This window comes from Candoia aspera, chromosome 15 (assembly GCF_035149785.1).
Source record: "Candoia aspera isolate rCanAsp1 chromosome 15, rCanAsp1.hap2, whole genome shotgun sequence".
NCBI classification, from domain to species: Eukaryota; Metazoa; Chordata; class Lepidosauria; order Squamata; family Boidae; genus Candoia; species Candoia aspera.
Window position 1 is genome coordinate 4,850,414 of NC_086167.1, and position 18,916 is coordinate 4,869,329.

An 18,916-nucleotide genomic window follows, 5' to 3' on the forward strand; every position below is an offset into this window, starting at 1 on the left:
CGAAAGCGGGGTGGGGGGGGAGGCTGCTGCCCCCAGAGACCTACAAAAGCCTCGGGGACTCCGCTGGGGCTTCCTTTCTGAATTCAGCCGATTGCGTTCATTTCTGAATGCTTTACCTCCCCTTTCCTGAAAGCAGAATGGCTTGAAATATTTTAAATTTAAATGAATTTTTGATTGATAGATTATGTGCCTTCAAGTCATTTTTGAGTCCTAGCAGCCACATAGATTAATTTTCTCCATGACGATCTGTCCCTAGCCTGGTCCTTCAGCTCTTCCAACGGTGCCCCCATCGCCACTGTAACTGAGTCCCTCCCCTTTGCTGCTGGTCGCCCTCTTCTCTTTCCTTCCACCTTTCCCAGCATCAGAGCCTTTCTGAATAGACCCACGTAAGACGTGAGATTTATCAGGACACGAGCCACTTCACCGGGCGGAGGAAGGGTTATGCCGCATCGGCTGATTTATATTCCCGGCTGCTTTAACTCAGCATGTTTAACTGGGTCGGGTGAGCGCCTAGCAGTTGCTTTCACACAACATGGTAAACTTGCTTAGGGATAATTTTGATTCCTACTCCGCGGCACGGCATGTTGTGCTAATCCAGCCCCTTTGGCTGGAGTCTTGTTCAGTGAGAATGTGAACGTGGCCTAATTCGGTTAACCCAAGTTAAGCATGTGTGAACGCAGCACATGGAAGGCATGACTATCAAGAATGAGATTAGACAGAATAGATTCCTATCTATTTTCACTTTTATAGTTTTTTCGTTTTTCTTTAGTTCTATCTTCTCGCTTTTCTACATTATCTATTTTGTATTTTAATTATATACTTTGAAATTTAATAAAGTTCCTATAAAAAAAGAATGAGATCAGATGGAAATGGCATACCAAATCCAGTTTTGCAATATGTTTAAAAGGAAACTAAGAACAGGAAAGTTGGGATAATATCACAGACGAACGTTATTTGCTTCCGGGGAAAAAAAGTAAGTTTTAAAAAATTAGGCTCGTGTCTGTAAGGAGGAGACGGCTTCGGACTGAAAAGTAGATTTTGCATTATGTCCTGTCTCCCAGGGAGCACAGGGCCTCGTTTAAACCATCAGCTAAATCCAAGGAGATACTTGAAAGAGATAAAAAAATCGATCCGCTCCACAAGCTCCGAGGATTTAAATTATAAGGGCATAAACAATGCTCCCGCACCAACGTTTTAATAATTGCTCGGATTGCATTTGGCTAAAGGGCCGCTCTACCCACGCCTCCAGGGTGCCCGACGTGTCCCGAGGCAGAAGTGTGCGCACGCGCCAGTTCCTCCTAGGCTCCACCCACTTCCAAAAGCGGGGCGGCTCCCTCTGCGCGCGCATCCTCGCTGTCGCCGCCATTTTGTCGCTGAGGTTGGGTGGTTGTTTTTGTGCGGAGCCTTCGTCCCGCCGCAGAGAAGGGGCACCATGCCGGCCGGACCTGTGCAGGCGATGGCGCCTGCCCAGCCAGCCCCTCCGGAGGCCAAACAGGTACTTGGCAGTTTTTTCCTGCGGGGATAAGGACCCCCCTGTCGCTTCTCTTTCAGATTTCTTTCCGCCCCCGCCCCTGGGGCCTCTCAGAGGGGCGAGGCTTTCTCCCAGGGTGCTTAGCGAGAGGAGCCGTGTATGCTGGGAGTTGTAGTGTTGAAAGGTGACGCCGGTCCCCGAAACAGCTCTTCCTGCAGCTCTCATCCTCCGATAGGTTGGGCTGCAAATCCCATGGTCCCCAGCCAGTTTGGATAGCCAGACAGTCCGGTCCCCTTCGGACTCGCCTGCTGGCTCGGAATTTGGGGGGATGGAGGGTCTTGGCTGATTCTGGAGAAGCGTTGCCATAGTGGTTAGTTCCTGGATGGGAGACCAACAGGGAATTACAGTGCTTTAGGTTAGTCTGGGAAGTAAAGGGGAAAAAAACCCCCACCATTCTGAAAGAAATCAGTGGCAAATACTCCAGGACAATTGCCAGGAAAACTACATCGACCTGTTGATGAAGTCCCCAGAAGTAAAATCTTAAGTTCGTCCACAAGTGACTTTAGTTGATCTCAGAAAACCATAAGCAGGGTCAGACGTGGTTAATCTGCGGATTGGAGATTTCCAGGAAATCTCAGGATTTATAGGCTGGGAAATCGAAAAAACATCCAAGGGGGCAGTGTCTAGCCTCTTCAGCTTTGTTACTGGAAAAAGGTATATTAACCAGGAGGCTGTGAGTTCTAGGGAAAATAGGAGGAGGAAGGAGTATTAGGCATGTTCGCTGCCTTGAGTAATTTATAAAAATAATAAAGGCAGGATAGAAAATTAAAACAAACAAATAAAATAAATAAACCTGCCCATTTGGTCGCCAGGAATTGAGCTCAAGTCAAAAGAGGCATTTAGTTCAAACCACATGTGGTTTCAGTAAAACTGAATAAGTTTAAATGGCTAGTCAGGAAAACTCGATTCAGATTGTGCTGTTTTTATTAGGAAGATTTATTTCTAGTAAAAGGGCATTCTTGTTTAATATCAATTGAGGATTAATTTTCATAAAAAATAGAATGACAGCTTAGTCCACTAAATTGAAACTTTTGATGACCCTATGAGCTTTTGATGACCCTATGAGCTTAACCAGCTCCAATTTAGTTAATTGTTGCAGATGTTTGGCTAATCTTTTTGCCATGATCTTTTGGGATGACTATCACCAGCTTTTAATTCAGGTAAGGTAGCAGGTATCTTGATTATCAGTTCACTTATTTTTCATCTCTATATCACCAAGTAGGATAGAATATTATTAGAAGTTATGTTTTAATTCAAGTGCCTTCTCTTGAGAAAGGCTAATTTAAAAAGTTTCCTTGCATTTGAACTCAACTCCTGGTGATTTCGGGGGGGAGGGCAGTAAAAAAAAAACCTTTTTACCACATTCTTACATTTTTAGTTAATCTTTCAAACCATCTTTTGCCTTGGGGTGGGAAATTGAGAGGGTTGTCTTTACCCCACAGATAAGTTTGTGAATGTAGTGGAAATGCTGTATTTGGCCTCTGGATGCTGCTCCCTTGTCTAAATGATTAGTTATGTTGGATTATGCAGTACAAAATCTGTAGAAAGAAGGACATTCTACTTTTAAGTCACTGCATCTGCATAGTTAAATTCATGTAAGATGCTTAAATTGAGTCATAAAATAATCTTCTGGGTTTCCATTTAGCTGAAAATTAAGCCAAGGGACTAGGGTTGCATAGCACATTAAAGGGCAAGAAGCCTAGCCAAGGCGTAGCATGTTGGACAAGTGCAGTTTCTAGATTTTTAATTAGCCTGTTTCAGCATATTGAGCGACATGTGATCTGGAGCTGCTAAGGAGTTCTAAGATCTTTGCAGATGACCTCTCAAGCAACCCTCTCCTTTCTGTTTATTTATCAAATTTATTTGTTTATCAAATTTGTCACCACCCATCTCCTCCCACCGGAGGGACTCTGGGCAGTTTACAACAAAGTAATCAAAAACAATAAATATATAATAGAATTCCCATATAAAAGTGTATAAAACAGTAAAACAATTTCACATAGCTACTAAATATAATATTTATTTGTCAAATTTGTCACTGCCCATCTCTTCTAGCTTTAAGCTTAGAGTTAGGGGTTCAGGGGAAACATCCTTGCAGTTGTGCTGGGTTTCAAGAATTGCTGGTTGATCCGGCTAGAGAAAGGAGCAGGCCCCGACCCTTGTGATAGCAGGCCTGTGGGGATCTACCAGCCAAAGCTGCTCAGAGCTGTTGAGCCTCTTGAACAAAAATACTGAGGAAATACTGTAATCCTGAACATCTGTGGCTTTGCTGGCCAACCCAAATGTTTGTTGTCGTAACAGACCTCCTCAAAGTCTGTACATCTTAGAGGAAAACACCCTGCTTTTTTCTTCAGCTCTAAGGTTAGAGAACAGGTCCGGAGGGTGCTGTGAGCTGGGAAAGGAAAGCTGTAAATTGCTGGTTTGCTCTTTGCTCTCTGGCTCTAAGCTGGAGTCAGAGGTTGGTTGCAACTTTGCACTTGCCTGGCGGAGATAAAGCCAGGACAAATCTTGAGCTGAATTGTGGGGCTGGGGCTGTTTGAAATACCAGAGTTCAAATCTTATTTCACCTGCTGGAATCTGGATTCTGCTTCCTATACCAGACTTATTGTGTTTTAAATGTAGGGGTGGAGGCAGAGAAACTAAGAGGGTATTTTGTTTTTGACAGCTTAGGGAATTTGGTGACAGAAGGAAGGGCTTTTTTTAATGGCTCATTCGGTAAGCCGCTCTGTTATGCCACCTCTCCCATAACAGCACTTCAGCTCTGAGGGGAGGCCTCATTTGTTCCCCTCGGCTAATTCTGAAAGGCCCTGATTGTGCTTTCTCGTGTCTCAATGCAGCCAGAAGATGAACCAAAGGAAGAGACCACACCTGCCAAACCAATCGTGGGAATTATATACCCGCCACCAGAGGTTAGAAATATTGTGGACAAGACAGCCAGCTTTGTGGCCAGGTGAGAAAGCCTAGACGACATTTCTGAAATAAATTCTGTTTGCAGCAAACAGCAAAGAGAGTTTGGGCAGCCTCTGTTAGGTTGAGCTGGGCTTATTATTGTTAGTTAGATTTGTAGGCTGCCCAACTCCCAGCAAGTAAAAACAAAGGAAAAATACAATAAGAAAGCAAAGTAAAAGAGTAAAAGATGGCAAGGATGACAAGAACCAGACAGGAGCCAAACAAGCCTACTCAATCCAAGAGGTGTCACTCCCCCTTGCCAAAGGCCTGGGCAAAGAGCCAGGTCTTCAGGGCCCTTCGAAACACCAGCCGGGAGGAGGCCATCCAGATCTGATGCACTAAGAATCCAAGTGGTAGAAGCTGCTTTCTGATAGTGGTGTTTCAAATGTTTCAGAACTGAAAGGTTTTAGGCTCAGACTGCCCTGCTTTGAGGTAAGAGCTGCTGACCCAGCCACAGAAAATACTCTGAGGCTGTTCTGACTCTTCTGGAAGTATCTGGAAACAGTCTCCCACCTTGGTCTCAGAACAAGCTGTGAACATGGGCCTTTTCGGGCCCAGAATACTTCAGCAGCTATTTTGGCCTTGAAATGTTTTGAGTTTGACGCGCGTGGCACGCCTTGCCTTTGAGAGATGATGGGATGTCTGTCTTCAGTGGTTTCTAAACAACCGTTGGGTTTGGTTTTGACTTCTCCTCTACAATTTTCCAGAAACGGCCCTGAGTTTGAAGCCCGGATCCGCCAGAATGAAATAAACAACCCCAAATTTAATTTCTTGAACCCCAATGATCCTTACCATGCCTACTACCGCCACAAAGTCAATGAGTTCAAGGAAGGAAAGGCGCAGGAGCCCTCTGCGGCGATTCCGAAGGTCATGCAGGCCCAGCAGAGCGCCCAGCAGCAACTTCCCCAGAAGGTAAAGGGTTCCTCTCTCGCCGTCATCTTTTTGTGGAGTTTATTCCTCCTTTTGTGGTCCTACAGATAGCAAATATGAGAGCTTACAGCTTCCCTGGACTCTTTCTCATTTCCTGGGAAGGTATCGCTAAGAATAAGTGTTTCCAAGCCAGAAATGGATGAATGTATTTTTCCAGCAGTTTCTTTTCCTGATCCTTGGGAAATACCTTGGCATTTGTGGAGTGAACTGAACCAGGCAATGAATGTAGACCTCTGTGCCTCTTTTCCTCTGCAGGTCCAGGCCCAGGTGATTCAGGAAACAGTGGTTCCAAAGGAGCCCCCGCCAGAATTTGAGTTCATTGCAGACCCTCCCTCAATCTCTGCTTTTGACCTGGATGTGGTAAAACTGACTGCCCAGTTCGTGGCTCGAAATGGCAGACAGTTCCTCACCCAGCTGATGCAGAAAGAACAGAGGAACTATCAGTTTGACTTCCTGCGTCCCCAGCACAGCCTCTTCAATTACTTCACCAAGCTGGTGGAGCAGTACACAAAGGTAATCTGTCTCAGATGCAAGGAGGCATTTGCTCGAGAGAACGGGGAACTTTCTGTTGGGGGACAGAATTCACTCATGTGCAGTTCAAAGCAGTACATTTCAGAGAGCCCCCTTTCTGCTTCTGGGCCAGAAAGGAATGGTACTAAGAATTCCTGGACATTCAGATGCTTTTCTGTTGTGCATTTTTAACAAAACCTGAGGAAGGTAGATTTGTAAAATGGCACCTTTATTAATTGCTATTTATAACAAATAGTTTATGTCTTCATGCTGTGGTTGAGTGCTCTACCTAGAATGAGATCTTCCTTCACAGTATTCAGCTTTCTGGGATTATCAGGCCCTGCTAAAAATTGTGAGTCCGTATGCCTTTCAAAAGGTGTTTGTGCTGGTGCTTGCATAAACGTTCTTGAGTCAGCATCTGCTTTGTGTCTTGTTTTGTCTTGTCTGTGTGTTTTCTTTTGATTTTATATCTGTAATCTGGAAGTGATCAAAGGAAAATCCATTTACATAATTTAATAGACATTACAAGCATTTTTAATTTAATGGTGGCTTTCGACTGCAAAAGAGCGGGATTCTTACAGGGGAATGGTTTCTGTAGAAAAAAAGATATAAATAGAATTGATTTCATCAATAATATTAAAAGGTTGTGTTTTTCAGATCTTGATCCCACCAAAGGGCCTCATTATAAAATTGAAGAGAGAAGCTGAAAATCCGAAAGAAGTCTTGGACCAGGTAATCAAGAATTTGATTGTGTAATTTTTGCTGTCTTTCTAACATAGATCCTTTAAAAGTTTGTATCCCAGGTGGGAACTGTAGTTCAGTTTAAATCAGGCTGGTCAATGTTTTACCAGTTTGGGTGTGACACCTTACATTGGTTTTGTGGGAAGGATATAGTAAATCAGTATTTTGGTGCAAAATGGGTATGTCGTGGTTGTGAGTGGGGTCAAGGTTTTCTGTTTTGTTTTCTGGTAATTTTTTGGGAGCAGGAGAAGCTTGGATTTTCTTTCTTTTTAAATTATATTTAAAATTTGCACTGCAGTTTCCATTATTTCTTGCCTTGCCTCAAAATGGCAGAAAATTGAAGCATATTTTTTTTTGGTCCAAAGAGGCTTTGGGGCTGCAAAGGTGCTCCAGCTGCCTGATGCTGACTTAGAAGTATAGTTAGATTTCTTGCAAAGGCTTCCTGAGTTTAATGAAAAGGGGAACTTTCCCGAGTCCTGAAAAAAAGAAGGGATGTTTTTCCACGGCCTCCTCTCCTAAGGATTCTGTCTTCATTGCTCGGTGTCGTCTGCAGGCGTGCTACAGAGTCGAGTGGGCCAAGTTTCAGGAGCGTGAGCGGAAGAAGGAAGAGGAGGAAAAAGAGCGGGAGCGGGTAGCTTATGCCCAGATCGACTGGCATGATTTTGTGGTGGTGGAAACGGTGGATTTCCAGCCCTCTGAGCAAGGTTCGTTCACTCACTCATTTTAAAAGCGTAGCGTCATCTTTTCAGAGGCTCCGTGCGTGCAGGGGGAGTCGGGAACTACTACTGGTACCAGGAAAGATAAAATGGAAATTGGACTTTTGGATGTGGTCCTCCCACACGCTTTCTGCCTTCAGCCACGGCTAGTCTCTGAACAGGGAGGGGCGCTGCAGAAGAAATCAGGTTACCAAGATTCTGGTTGACTCAGAGCAGTCGGTGCCTCCACACTGAAGTTGATCAGCTTGCAAAGAAGATTTACTTTTAAACTCTGCTTCTCGGATCGTTAAAAAGGAGGGCGGGACGTCCTCCTGTGACCCCCCGCACGCTGGTGTGGTCAGCCTCAGCTCAGACCAGCCCTGTGGCCAACGCAGTGTGGGATAGGTAGTTAAAGGGCTTGGGTGGGACTTGAATTTCCCCCCCTTCTTTCCACTGAAGGGAACTTTCCTCCTCCAACTACTCCTGAGGAACTGGGGGCTCGGATCCTGATCCAGGAGCGCTATGAGAAGTTCGGGGAGAGCGAGGAGGTGGAGATGGAGGTGGAGTCGGATGATGACGACGAGAAGCAAGAGAAGGCTGAAGAGGCACCCTCCCAGCTGGACCAGGACACCCAAGTGCAGGACATGGACGAAGTGAGTAACGGAAGCAGATTCCACTGGGGCGCAGCTCGAAGGGTTCCTCCAAATCTCACCCTGGGGCGCGATCCCCTGCAGCACTGACGTCAGGGCTTGTAAGTTGACGAAAGCGACTGGAAATCGAGCAGCCGCCACAGCTTCACCCTCCCCCCCCTTTTTTTTTTTAATCTTTGAAGGGTTCCGATGAAGAAGATGAGAGCCAGAAGGTGCCGCCACCTCCAGAAACTCCGATGCCCCCACCGCTTCCCCCTACTCCAGATCAAGTCATTGTCAGGAAAGATTATGACCCAAAGGGTAAGATTAAGTCAAGAGCCCCTGCGGGTGTTTGGTTTGCCCTTCACACCTCCACAGCTGGAGGGGACGTTTCTAACCACCTGCCTTTTCTGCCCTCTCCAGCTTCCAAGCCGCTGCCTCCAACCCCAGCCCCAGACGAGTACCTTGTCTCCCCCATTACTGGGGAGAAAATCCCTGCCAGCAAAATGCAGGAACATATGCGGATTGGCCTTCTGGATCCCCGCTGGTTGGAACAAAGAGACCGCTCCCTCCGAGAGAAGCAGGCGGACGACGAAGTGTACGCCCCAGGTGAGTCCAGCCAGGCTCCTCTCGCTGGTTGTTGCCGTCTTCCTTCTTGCGCTTGCTTAAATAGTTTGGATTTGATTCATGTGGAATAAGGATGACACCCTGTCAAGCGCTCCTCAACAGCTCAAAGCTTTTGTGGATTTATTTCAAGCGAACTTAATAGCTGGATTAATTTTAAAAATGACAAGCCATCCTGTGATAGCGGGAGTGCTAAATTCAACAGCATTTGGAGGGAGAGGGGAGGCGTGTGTGTGTGGATATTTGAGGGACCTCTTGTGGCTTCTGCCTGGCCAGTATGAGCTGACAGTAGGCATGCTCCAGGTCCCCTCAGTCAGAGGAATTGTGTCTTCTCTGTTGTGGCACCCGCCCTCTGGAATGAGGCCCTCCTGAGATCCAGACAGTTCCTACCCTGATGGCATTCAGGAAGGCCTGAAAGACCTAGCTGTTCTTCCAGGCCTTGGGGTAGAGTGAATGGACCCCCCTTGTTAGAGATGGTTGATCTTTTTCGTTTTTGTGTTGATGTTGTGTGCCAGTGTGTTGTTTCTCTAACTGTATCTTTTATTTACGTTATAAACAATGCTGTTTGAGTTGCATGGCCTTATGAATCTCATCATAAATAATTTTTTTTCTGGGAGTTGGAGAATGCCTGAGGATCTTTGAAATGTGTTCCATCTTGAAAAATGCGAGCCCTTTTTGCTCTGTGCCCATTTAGGCCTGGATATTGAAAGCAGCCTGAAGCAGCTGGCTGAGCGCCGTACGGATATTTTTGGTGTAGAAGAAACTGCTATTGGCAAGAAAATTGGCGAAGAGGAGATCCAGAAGCCTGAAGAAAAGGTACGTTCCTCGGAGGGGGGCCAAGATTTGGCACCTGAGCCCCTGCAGAGGGGTGAGTCTTCTCTTCCGTGAGCGGCCGGCTGTTAGCTTGAAATCAGAGTGACCAAGCCTGACCCTTGTTCTGCGGTGGTGTTCCAGGTGACTTGGGATGGCCACTCGGGCAGCATGGCCCGGACACAGCAGGCAGCCCAGGCCAACATCACCCTGCAGGAGCAGATTGAGGCAATCCACAAAGCCAAGGGGCTGGTGCCAGAGGATGACAGCAAGGAGAAAATCGGTCCAAGCAAGCCCAATGAGATCCTGCAGCCTCCGCCCCCCTCCTCGGCCCCCAACATCCCAACCAGCGCCCCGCCCATTGCATCAGTGCCTCGCCCTCCCACGGTAAGCCCAATTCTCTGTGGATCTTCTCCCCTTAACAAGGCCCTTACGCGCCTCCCCTGGGGCAGATACCAGCTCGCCTCTTATGGTCAGAATATTTTTTTCAAGGAGGTTTATATCCTGCCTTTATTTGTACGATTCAAGGGAGTGTACTCGGTGCCCCGCCTCCCTATTCTCCCTGCAAGCCCTGTGCTATGGGCTGGGCAGAGAGATTGGGCCTGGGCCAAGGTCATCCAGCTGGCTTCCACTCCAAAGCAAAATCAGAAATCCCCTGGTTTCTAGTCTGGCACCTTCCCTGCTGCTCCACCTTGACTGTGGTTTGCCTTCTAGATGCCACCTCCAGTGCGCACAACCGTCGTCAGCGCTGTTCCTGTCATGCCTCGTCCCCCGATGACCTCAGTGGTCCGTTTGCCACCGGGATCTGTCATCGCAGCTCCGATGCCACCAATCATTCATGCCCCCCGGATTAATGTTGTCCCGATGCCACCTTCAGCTCCGCCTATTATGGCCCCACGCCCTCCTCCCATGATTGTTCCAACAGGTCAGTGCTAGGTGGACTCCTCCTTGTAATTGTAATTTTAGGAAACACGGATTCCAAGGATTCCTTAGAATCCTAGGCATCTTAGGACTTCCCGAGGGTACACGTCTCCCAATATTGAGAGCTCCTGTGCTTCCCTTAACAGCAGCATTAAAAATCACAAGGTGCCATTTTTTAAGCAAGCAAGACTGCATTCAAAAAGGCTTGACAGTTTCATTAGGAAATTCCATGTAGGGTTATTGCTGCAGTGATGTTAAGTGCTGAAGATAAGTGCTCTTAATTCTGAGGAAGCCCACATTTGCCTACTGGCTGGTTTCACACAAAATACTAAGCCTAAGCCAGACCCAAACCACATTCTGCCTTAATATCAGCGTTGTAGTTTTAACCTGTAAAGATGCACAAAACCAGCCAGCTGTGACTTACTTAGTGAACAGTAATTGTAAAAAAACTGAATTACTTCAGTATTTACATTCAGACATTGTTCTGTCGCCTTCAGTAACACCTTCCTTTAGAGGAGATGCTCTAGGGACTGTTTATTCTATCCCTGAATTGCTTAATGGGCAGCTTCTGTTTTTGGTTGTTTTTAAATATCTGCAGAGGGCTTTAGGTAACAGTAATTTTATACATTGTTCCTTTATCCAAATAGTTCAAAGTCTAGAAAGTGACAATTGACAAAGACAGAATTACTGACCTTGGTCTCATTCTGTTTTGCAAAAATTAGCACACCTTGTCGTTCTCATCCAGTCCATTGTCCTAATGTCCTCCTTTATTCCTTTTTGGCACTGGAAGTTTTCCACTGGTATGGAAAAAAGCACAATATCAGCCTTAATAATTAGAATTCAGTTAAATAAATGCTTCTACTGTGTTCTGCAGCATCCTTGTTCAGGGTAAATTAATGGGCTGGGATTTACATTTCAGTGTGAAACATGAAAAACTAAACCAGCTCTCTCTGATTATCGTAGACTGCAGTTCAGCTAAGCCGTTGACTAATGATATTTAATTGTTACAATATAGGCTACAGACAGGGACCAGTCAGCAGTCCAGGTAACTTCTTAAGTGTCACTGTGATCTCAGCTAATCGCTAACCTTCAAGTCCAGCTCTGATCTGCATGCATTCACTTCTTCTGTCTGTCCCGAGTGGGACCCTGGGAGTCCTCGCTGTGATGTGTGTCTGTCTGTCAGTAGTTCTGATCTTGTAGATTTCTTGGCCTGATTGTTGCTGCTCTTCTAAGGTTTTGTGGTTGCATGCTAACTTGGGTGCCGGAGCTCCATGTTGCAAGGGGGCCAGAGGCAGGAGTGCAGAGGGATCCATCACGGGGCCCTTGCAGAAAGACCTGGTTTGAGCTGCAGTGCACTGCTGTGGTGGTTGTGCAGCGGTAAAGATGGCTGTATCAAGCTAGCAAGCAGGAGTGTCTGTAGCGTTGGGTAAAAAAAGTCAAGACAGTGGCCACAATGATGTGCCCGAAGCCCCACCTGTTTTTTATGTGCAGTGCACATAAAATGAAATACACACAAAAACAGATGGAGCTATGATCGCACCATTGGGGGTGCCATCTGGACCCCTGCCGACTCCCGCACAGCAAGGTCAGGGTTTTTCCACTTTGGGGCGTTACCAAGGTACCAACTTCAGCCAAGATGTGTCCAGATCCTTGACTGTTGCATGGATGGTGCTTGTTGAAAATTTTTGAAATCCTTTCTTTTTAAACAGGGAAAAACCCCAGTAATTCCAGGCCAATGAACTGATGGCAGAGTTGAGTATTTGCAAGCTTAAAGATGGGATGGGGTTGAAGATAGTATGCTTTATTGAAACCAAGGAATAGACCAAGGAAAAAGTCTTGCATGTTTAAGGCTTATCCCGATGAATGTAATGTGTGGATAAGGCAAGAAGGGGTATTATAAAGCTACATGCAACAGTGAGCCTAGGCTTGGAGGCAGCCCCATGCAGGGCCGGAGACAGGCTTGCTGTCATGAAATGGCCTTTAATATATATCTTAAAGCAGTGTTTCTTAACCTCAGCACCTTTAAGATGTGTGGACTTCAAGTCCCAGAATTCCCCAGCCAGCATGCTGGCTGGGGAATTCTGGGAGTTGTAGTCCACACATCTTAAAGGTGCTGAGGTTGAGAAACACTGTCTTAAACAATGCTTCATTTTACTAAACACTGATAGTGATGGAGATATGATAGCACACTTTAAGACCCCAGTTTGCTCTCAGTCGTCCCAGAAGACAGGACCCAAAATAGGTTATAAAAAAGCAGTTTGATCGAACGTTAGGAAAAAAATTCCTAACAGTAAAAGCAGTTTGACAGTGGAACCTCAAGGGCGGATGTGTTCCGGTAGAACCCGGACAGCCATATGATTTGGGGCGGCTTTAATTTGAGTTCCTGCCCTGAGCGAGGAGTTGGACTCGGTGGCTTTAAAATGGTCTTGGTCCCCTCTACGCCTGGAGTCAACAACAGGATATCTGGACAGCATGGAAGTGTGTTGTAAGGAGTTGATCAGCACATCCTCGCACTGGACACACCAGAGGAAGTCTTGAAGGGCATCACCCTTTTGCGGCAGATACCTCATGGATGCTTGAAGGCATTCGTTCTTATTTGACCTTCATGTTTCTCCTGCAAGGCCAAGTTTTTAGAGGCATTGAAGTTTAGGCTCCTGGCAGATGGGATACCCGGCTTGCGCGGTATTTGGGTAAGAGAGGGGTACCATGCCCCTGCTGACCTAATTTTAACACAGCTTTTTGCTTTGGAGTTACTACCGATTCCCATTTTCTCCTCCTTTACTTGTGTCGTCTTCTCCTTAAAGGCAGGGGTGTCAAATGGATCTCATGTTTGAAGAGCCGCATTCATTCCTGGGCCTTGGGGTCCTGCCCGTGTTGCCTGCCACAGCAGCAGCTGGCGTTTGGAGTGGGGTGGGTGGCAAAATTCAGTAGCCTCTTGAAAGAAATGTGCCTGACATCTTTTGCAAGATACCATTAATGCAGGCCAAGGAAAACCCTGTCTCTTAATTCTGAAGCAGACGTGGCGATCAGGGACCCTTTGGGTTACATCAGACATTTTCTGTATTTGGCACCCTCTGCTCGAGGAGGTTGGACAGCCCTGCTCCCCCTCCCTTCCCAATGTCGCTAGCGGTTTTCTTACAAAACCAATGTTTCCGCTACTCCAGCGTTTGTTCCAGCTCCGCCTGTAGCGCCTATCTCTGCCCCGGCCCCCGTGCCTCCAGTTCACCCCCCGCCTCCCATGGACGACGAGCCAGCCTCCAAGAAGCTGAAGTCTGAAGACAGCCTGATGCCAGAGGAAGAGTTCCTACGCAGAAACAAGGTGCAGAGCTACGCCCTTAAAGCAGTAACACCCTCTGTCTCTCTCGGGCTTTGGGAAATCTAGGATATCTCATTTCCTTGGGGCTGGTTTAGCTAGTCTCACACCCTTTACAAGCTCTGTAGTTGCGGGTGGGAAGCTGGAATGCTTACAGAGGAAGGCAGTGGGAAGCAGCCCTCTCTAGAAGAGTGAAGCCCCAAAGGGCGGTGACTGCATTTCAGCTCAGCGTCAACTTTTCTTGTCCTCCTCCTCTGTGATCCACCACCTCCTATCTCCATTCCCCTAGGGCCCCGTCACCGTCAAAGTCCAGGTCCCCAACATGCAGGACAAGACGGAATGGAAGCTGAATGGCCAGGTGCTGGTGTTCACCCTCCCGCTCTCCGACCAGGTATGTATATGGCCAGGACACACACACACACACACACGTTCCCCCAAGCAGTAAGTGCTGGTTTGGGGCCTCTCCAGGGCTCGGATCAAGCTAGCCAGCTGGGGTCACACACAGTTGGGTTTATTAAGAAACCCGTCACTCTCTGTGACAGCGTTTCCCAGCCATGGCCGTTTCCAAGTGTGTGGATTTCAACTTCCAGGATTCCTCAGCCAGCGTGGGCATCAGTGAGAATTCTGGGAATTGAAGTTCCCACACCTGGAAGTTGCCATGGTTGGGAAACACTCATGAGGTTTCACATCAAGGAGGAAGGGATTGCAGGATATCACACACAACTTTCTGTGCTCAACCAGGAAAGTCTATCCAATAAGGGGTAAAGCTCTTTAAAACAACAACAACAACAAGGAGCTGTGGAGTTAGGCATACTGCAGTGACTTCTCTACACTCTGTGGATGCTTTTGGGCTGCCTCTTTACCCCATTTTCTGGGGGGTTGGGTTCTGGAAAGTAAAAGAGTTGGGTTTGAGCTTATGGAAGGTGTCACACGCATTTCACTCACCTTTTCTCTTAGAAACAGTGACTGGACAATCACTTGGCTAGATTTTGGTGGAGCAGTCAGAGAGGCTCGGGGGCTGCAGAGAAAGAGCCAGAGCCTATCAAGCGCCCCTCCAGCTTTAACCAATTTATCTCACAGGTTTTCTAAACGGTTAAAGCAGCGAGCAGATCTTTTGCCATGCTGTCCCTGCCCCATGCTGTGGTACTAACACATTGCATCCTCGAGGCATTCTTTGATGCTGCAGTTCTAAACAGAAGGAAGGGTTTGCATAGCTCCCACAAAATGCTCTTTCCACGGGGGAAGTTTTGTCATGTTGCTGCTCACATGCAGACTCCGGGGGAGTTTTCTCAGCACTGGGCACTTGGTCTTCCTTGTTCTGTTGGCATAGATTCCCACAGTAGTACCTAAAATGCAGTTCAGTTCATTGCTGTTCCTTTGTGTGTTTCTTAACTGCCCCTTGTGGTAAAATGCTGGGAATCTTTTGTGCCTGTTTCCTGATGTTGTATAACGTTCTGCTAAAGGGGTGTTTTTTCTTTGGCCTGCAGGTTTCTGTTATAAAGGTTAAGATTCACGAGGCCACTGGAATGCCTGCTGGAAAACAGAAGCTACAGTATGAGGTGATTCACTTGTCAAACTGGCCTTTAAAATGGGACCTTTCCACTTACTCAGGTGTTGCCATTCGCGAGAAATGTCCTTTACTCCAGCGTGTGCTTGTTGCAACAACCTTCCTGGGACCGAACCACTGTCTTAAATTAACTTTTCCTCTTGCCCTTTCCACTGCTGCTCAGCTTGAATTACTTTCCACTGTTGGCGGTGAAAGCGGGCCAGATTTTGTTTGGAGCAGAACAAGTCTGTGTGTGTCGAGTGTGCAGGTGCATATAGCTATCCCTATTGTCAGGCTGTTTGGCATGGATTTTTTTTTCCAAGCCTGATTCTCAGGGTCTCTTTAGCAAGATTATTGAGAAGAAAGGGATGGGGCCGCAGGAATTCCAGCCTCTGAGCTCCAAGTGTGCTACAGGGAAGGCCTTTTTCTCTTTTCCTTGACTGTCTTACTGTGAACCAGAGAAGCAGCAAGTCTTTCTCCCCAGGATCTTGCAGGTGTTCTTATAACTGTTTCCTTCATCCCTCAGACAATTAACCGTTCCATCTGCTTTTTATTTTGTGAGCCTTGCTGTTCGGTGCTATTGAGCTGGCCTTGTGTCTTTCAGGGCATCTTCATCAAGGATTCCAACTCCCTGGCTTACTACAACATGACCAGTGGGTCAGTGATCCACTTAGCCCTCAAAGAGAGAGGAGGCAGGAAGAAGTGAGCGGTCCTCTCACGATGGACGACGCACGGCCAGCCGCTTGAAGTCCCCGCCTGAGTTGCAACTGTGTGACGTTCTAGCTGAGGCTCTTTCCTTGGCCCTGTGCATCTCTCTGGTAATCCAGGGGCTGAGGAAGTTGACCTTGCCCATGCAGTCATTGTGAAAGTTTGTGCTAATTGTGTGCTCTTCTCAGCAGCTTGTGCTGTATTTGTAATGAGCTTGTTCCAGTGGTCCTCTGTTTAATTTCCTGTAGCAGCATTTTGCCTTGGTGGGTCTGGATTAAATTTAATCTTGCATCTGAGGGGTTGGATGATCTGCCGCCGTTCAGATTCTTTTACCTGTTGGGTGGAGCAATCTGTTTAATTTTCTCATTACCAGTAAGTTTTGTTAGGGTAATAAAACCATTCTTGATTTCACACCTGAACCTTCTGAAATCTCCTTGATTCGTAGTACATGGCTATTTTTTGGCTCCTGAGTGTTTGAGAGACTGAACAGGGTACAAACATGATTTGTGCTTCCATGTTCAGAATATTTTCCAGAAGAAAAGCCCCGCATCCTGTTGGTCTTCCTATTTTTGACAATAAATTGAACGAAGTGAAAATGACAACATGCAGTATATTACGTTTTCATTCAGAATAAGAGTTTCAAATCAAAATTAGCAGCTGACACATCATCATTCACTCCATGGCACATTTCAAACCAGCAGATTTGAAGTATGGTAGATTAAGAAGACAATAAAGAAGGTGTTTATCTTGAGAACTCTGCTGTTTGCTCAGCAACTTGGAAGGATAAAGTTTTGTATGTGCAAAAGCACAGAATGTGATCAGAACCTTGCAGTGTGAACAGTTCAGGGTTTTCCTAGCTGTTGTTCCAGTTTTGAATGTGAAGTTTTGGATGATAAGTTTGACGCCAGGTCAAACAGTCATTTCTAAAATTATTGGTCTTGACTGCGAGGATGTGCCTTCGTTCAGGCTAGCTCTTGTAGGTATTCTTAATCTGAGTCGATGTAAAATGACGTTCTCTCTGTAGTATTCATTACAGTATGGCCTTGGCCATCTTGGGATAATCTTCAGCCAGACGCCACGCTTACATAAACAATGTTTATTCCGCTCAGCCAAGCTGTGTGAGCTGCATGCAATAAAAAAGTCATTGCGTTCAACACACTCAGAAGCTGGCCTGGTGAATCCACACAAATGTCACATCTATAAACAGAATGAAACACATTTAACAAATTGAAGGGGATAGCACGTCGCATTTCCTTCCCCACCCCCTGCATATATGAAAGACTAAAATTAAAACCATCTAACAGTTCATATGTACATATCTAATTTGTCATGCGATCTTACAACCCCCAGGGCAGTTTAACAACTCTTTGTCATGATGTAATATATACACTGGGCTGTGTTTCCTCAACCACAGCAGGCTGTGGTTAGTCTCTTAAGGCTCGGCAAAAACCAGCTGAGCCTCACTCTGCTTCCATGGTGCGTAGTGCTACTCCTGGTAGTTCCACTTATTTTTGGTTCCATAACCCTCATCTGTCTCGCTGGTCCTCCGTCACTGCAGAATCATGACATCGCCCCCTTCAAAGCACACTTACCCTGTGGACCGAGATAACAATCACATCAAATCCTTATTACAGTCATAGACAAGCTTAAGGTGGGGCACAGTCATTAAAAAGAAATACTAAGGGATCTAAATACATGTATCTTATGTATCAGTAAACATTAAAATCTGAACAATTAGGAAAAGCTAGGAAATACAAAAACTAAAATTACATATTAAAAGCAAGAATCTAAAGGAAGGAGTAGGAACATTACTGTGTGTGGGAGCAATAAAAAGTTTGTACTGTACAAAGAAGACTGTCTATCAAGCTACAAAACACCCTAATGTGGCAAACTAGGTGCTTGTTAAACCTAGTTTATAAACTAGTCGAGCCCCAACTTTAAAAATCACAGGTGGTCCTGTGCTGGCGTGTGGCTTAACAGCTCCCACACCCAATTGGTCCATGTTCAACTCCACCGGACAAGGCGCATCATCTCTGGCACACTGCATTCTACCCCGCCACAAGACTGAAATCTCGTAGGCCAGCTTGGAAAACAGCCATACGCCTAACGTCTATCCAGTTCAGTCCTAAGAATGCCTGGCAATCGCCTGGATAGCTGAACTGGACATCCGGTTATGAGGCTACTACTGTATCCCTTCAGAACTTTTGTATATAATCATGTGTACTGTGTGTATATATTTGCCTTTCTCTTGTCATGTAGTCATCATACACTATACACACACGCACACACACAGGTAGTTCTCACTTAATGACCATTTGTTTAGTGACGGTTTGGAATTATGACAGCACAAACCCGACTTGCAACCAGTCCTTGCACTTCAAACTGTTGCAGCGTCTCCACGGTCACATGATCACAATTCAGGCGCTTAGCAACCAATTCACATTTACAACCATCACAGTGTCCTGCAGTCACACGATCACCATTTTCAACCTTCCCAGCAAGCTTCTGGCAAGCAAAATCAATGGGGAATCCATGTGATTCACATAATGACCACATGGTTCACTTAATGACCATGTGATTCTCTTAACAACCACTGATTTGCTTAATGGCCACTGGAAAAATGGTCATAAAATTGGGTTGGATTCGCTTAATGGCCGCATCACTTAGCGACCAGAATTCTCCCAGTTGTGGTTGTTAAGCGAGGACTACCTGTAGCTTTAATGATTTCACTAATACTTCCACCCTTCGGCTGTTATAACTAGGGCTGCCTGCAGCTCTTTATGACAATCAACCGCAGTCATCCAGCTTTTCTTCGTATGCATCCTCACATTTTACATTCTGCCTCAATTCCTGAATGGATTTACAGTAATGGAGCAAATATAATACCAGGCCTCTTCCTCCTGGCATTGTTGTCTTTCATAACTTGCTCTCCTAATTATACCGGGACACAGGAGCTGGGCTGACCCTGGAACGATACTTTTTAACCTTCGCTTCATCAAAATTCATGTG

At 46.2% G+C, this 18,916-nt stretch overlaps 1 protein-coding gene across 1 annotated transcript; it reads left to right on the forward strand.

The window, feature by feature from the left end:
• The first annotated feature begins 1,339 nt into the window (after positions 1-1,339).
• SF3A1 (splicing factor 3a subunit 1) lies at positions 1,340-16,326 on the forward strand. The gene is made up of 17 exons (XM_063315857.1): positions 1,340-1,495; positions 4,369-4,481; positions 5,188-5,392; positions 5,666-5,923; positions 6,578-6,652; positions 7,215-7,365; positions 7,816-8,009; positions 8,189-8,306; positions 8,409-8,594; positions 9,304-9,425; positions 9,564-9,806; positions 10,134-10,344; positions 11,356-11,385; positions 13,505-13,659; positions 13,943-14,044; positions 15,141-15,212; positions 15,804-16,326. The coding sequence occupies exons 1-17, from the start codon at positions 1,433-1,435 to the stop codon at positions 15,903-15,905; spliced, it is 2,400 nt and encodes a 799-aa protein (XP_063171927.1). The 5' UTR covers positions 1,340-1,432; the 3' UTR covers positions 15,906-16,326.
• Positions 16,327-18,916: the final 2,590 nt, after the last annotated feature.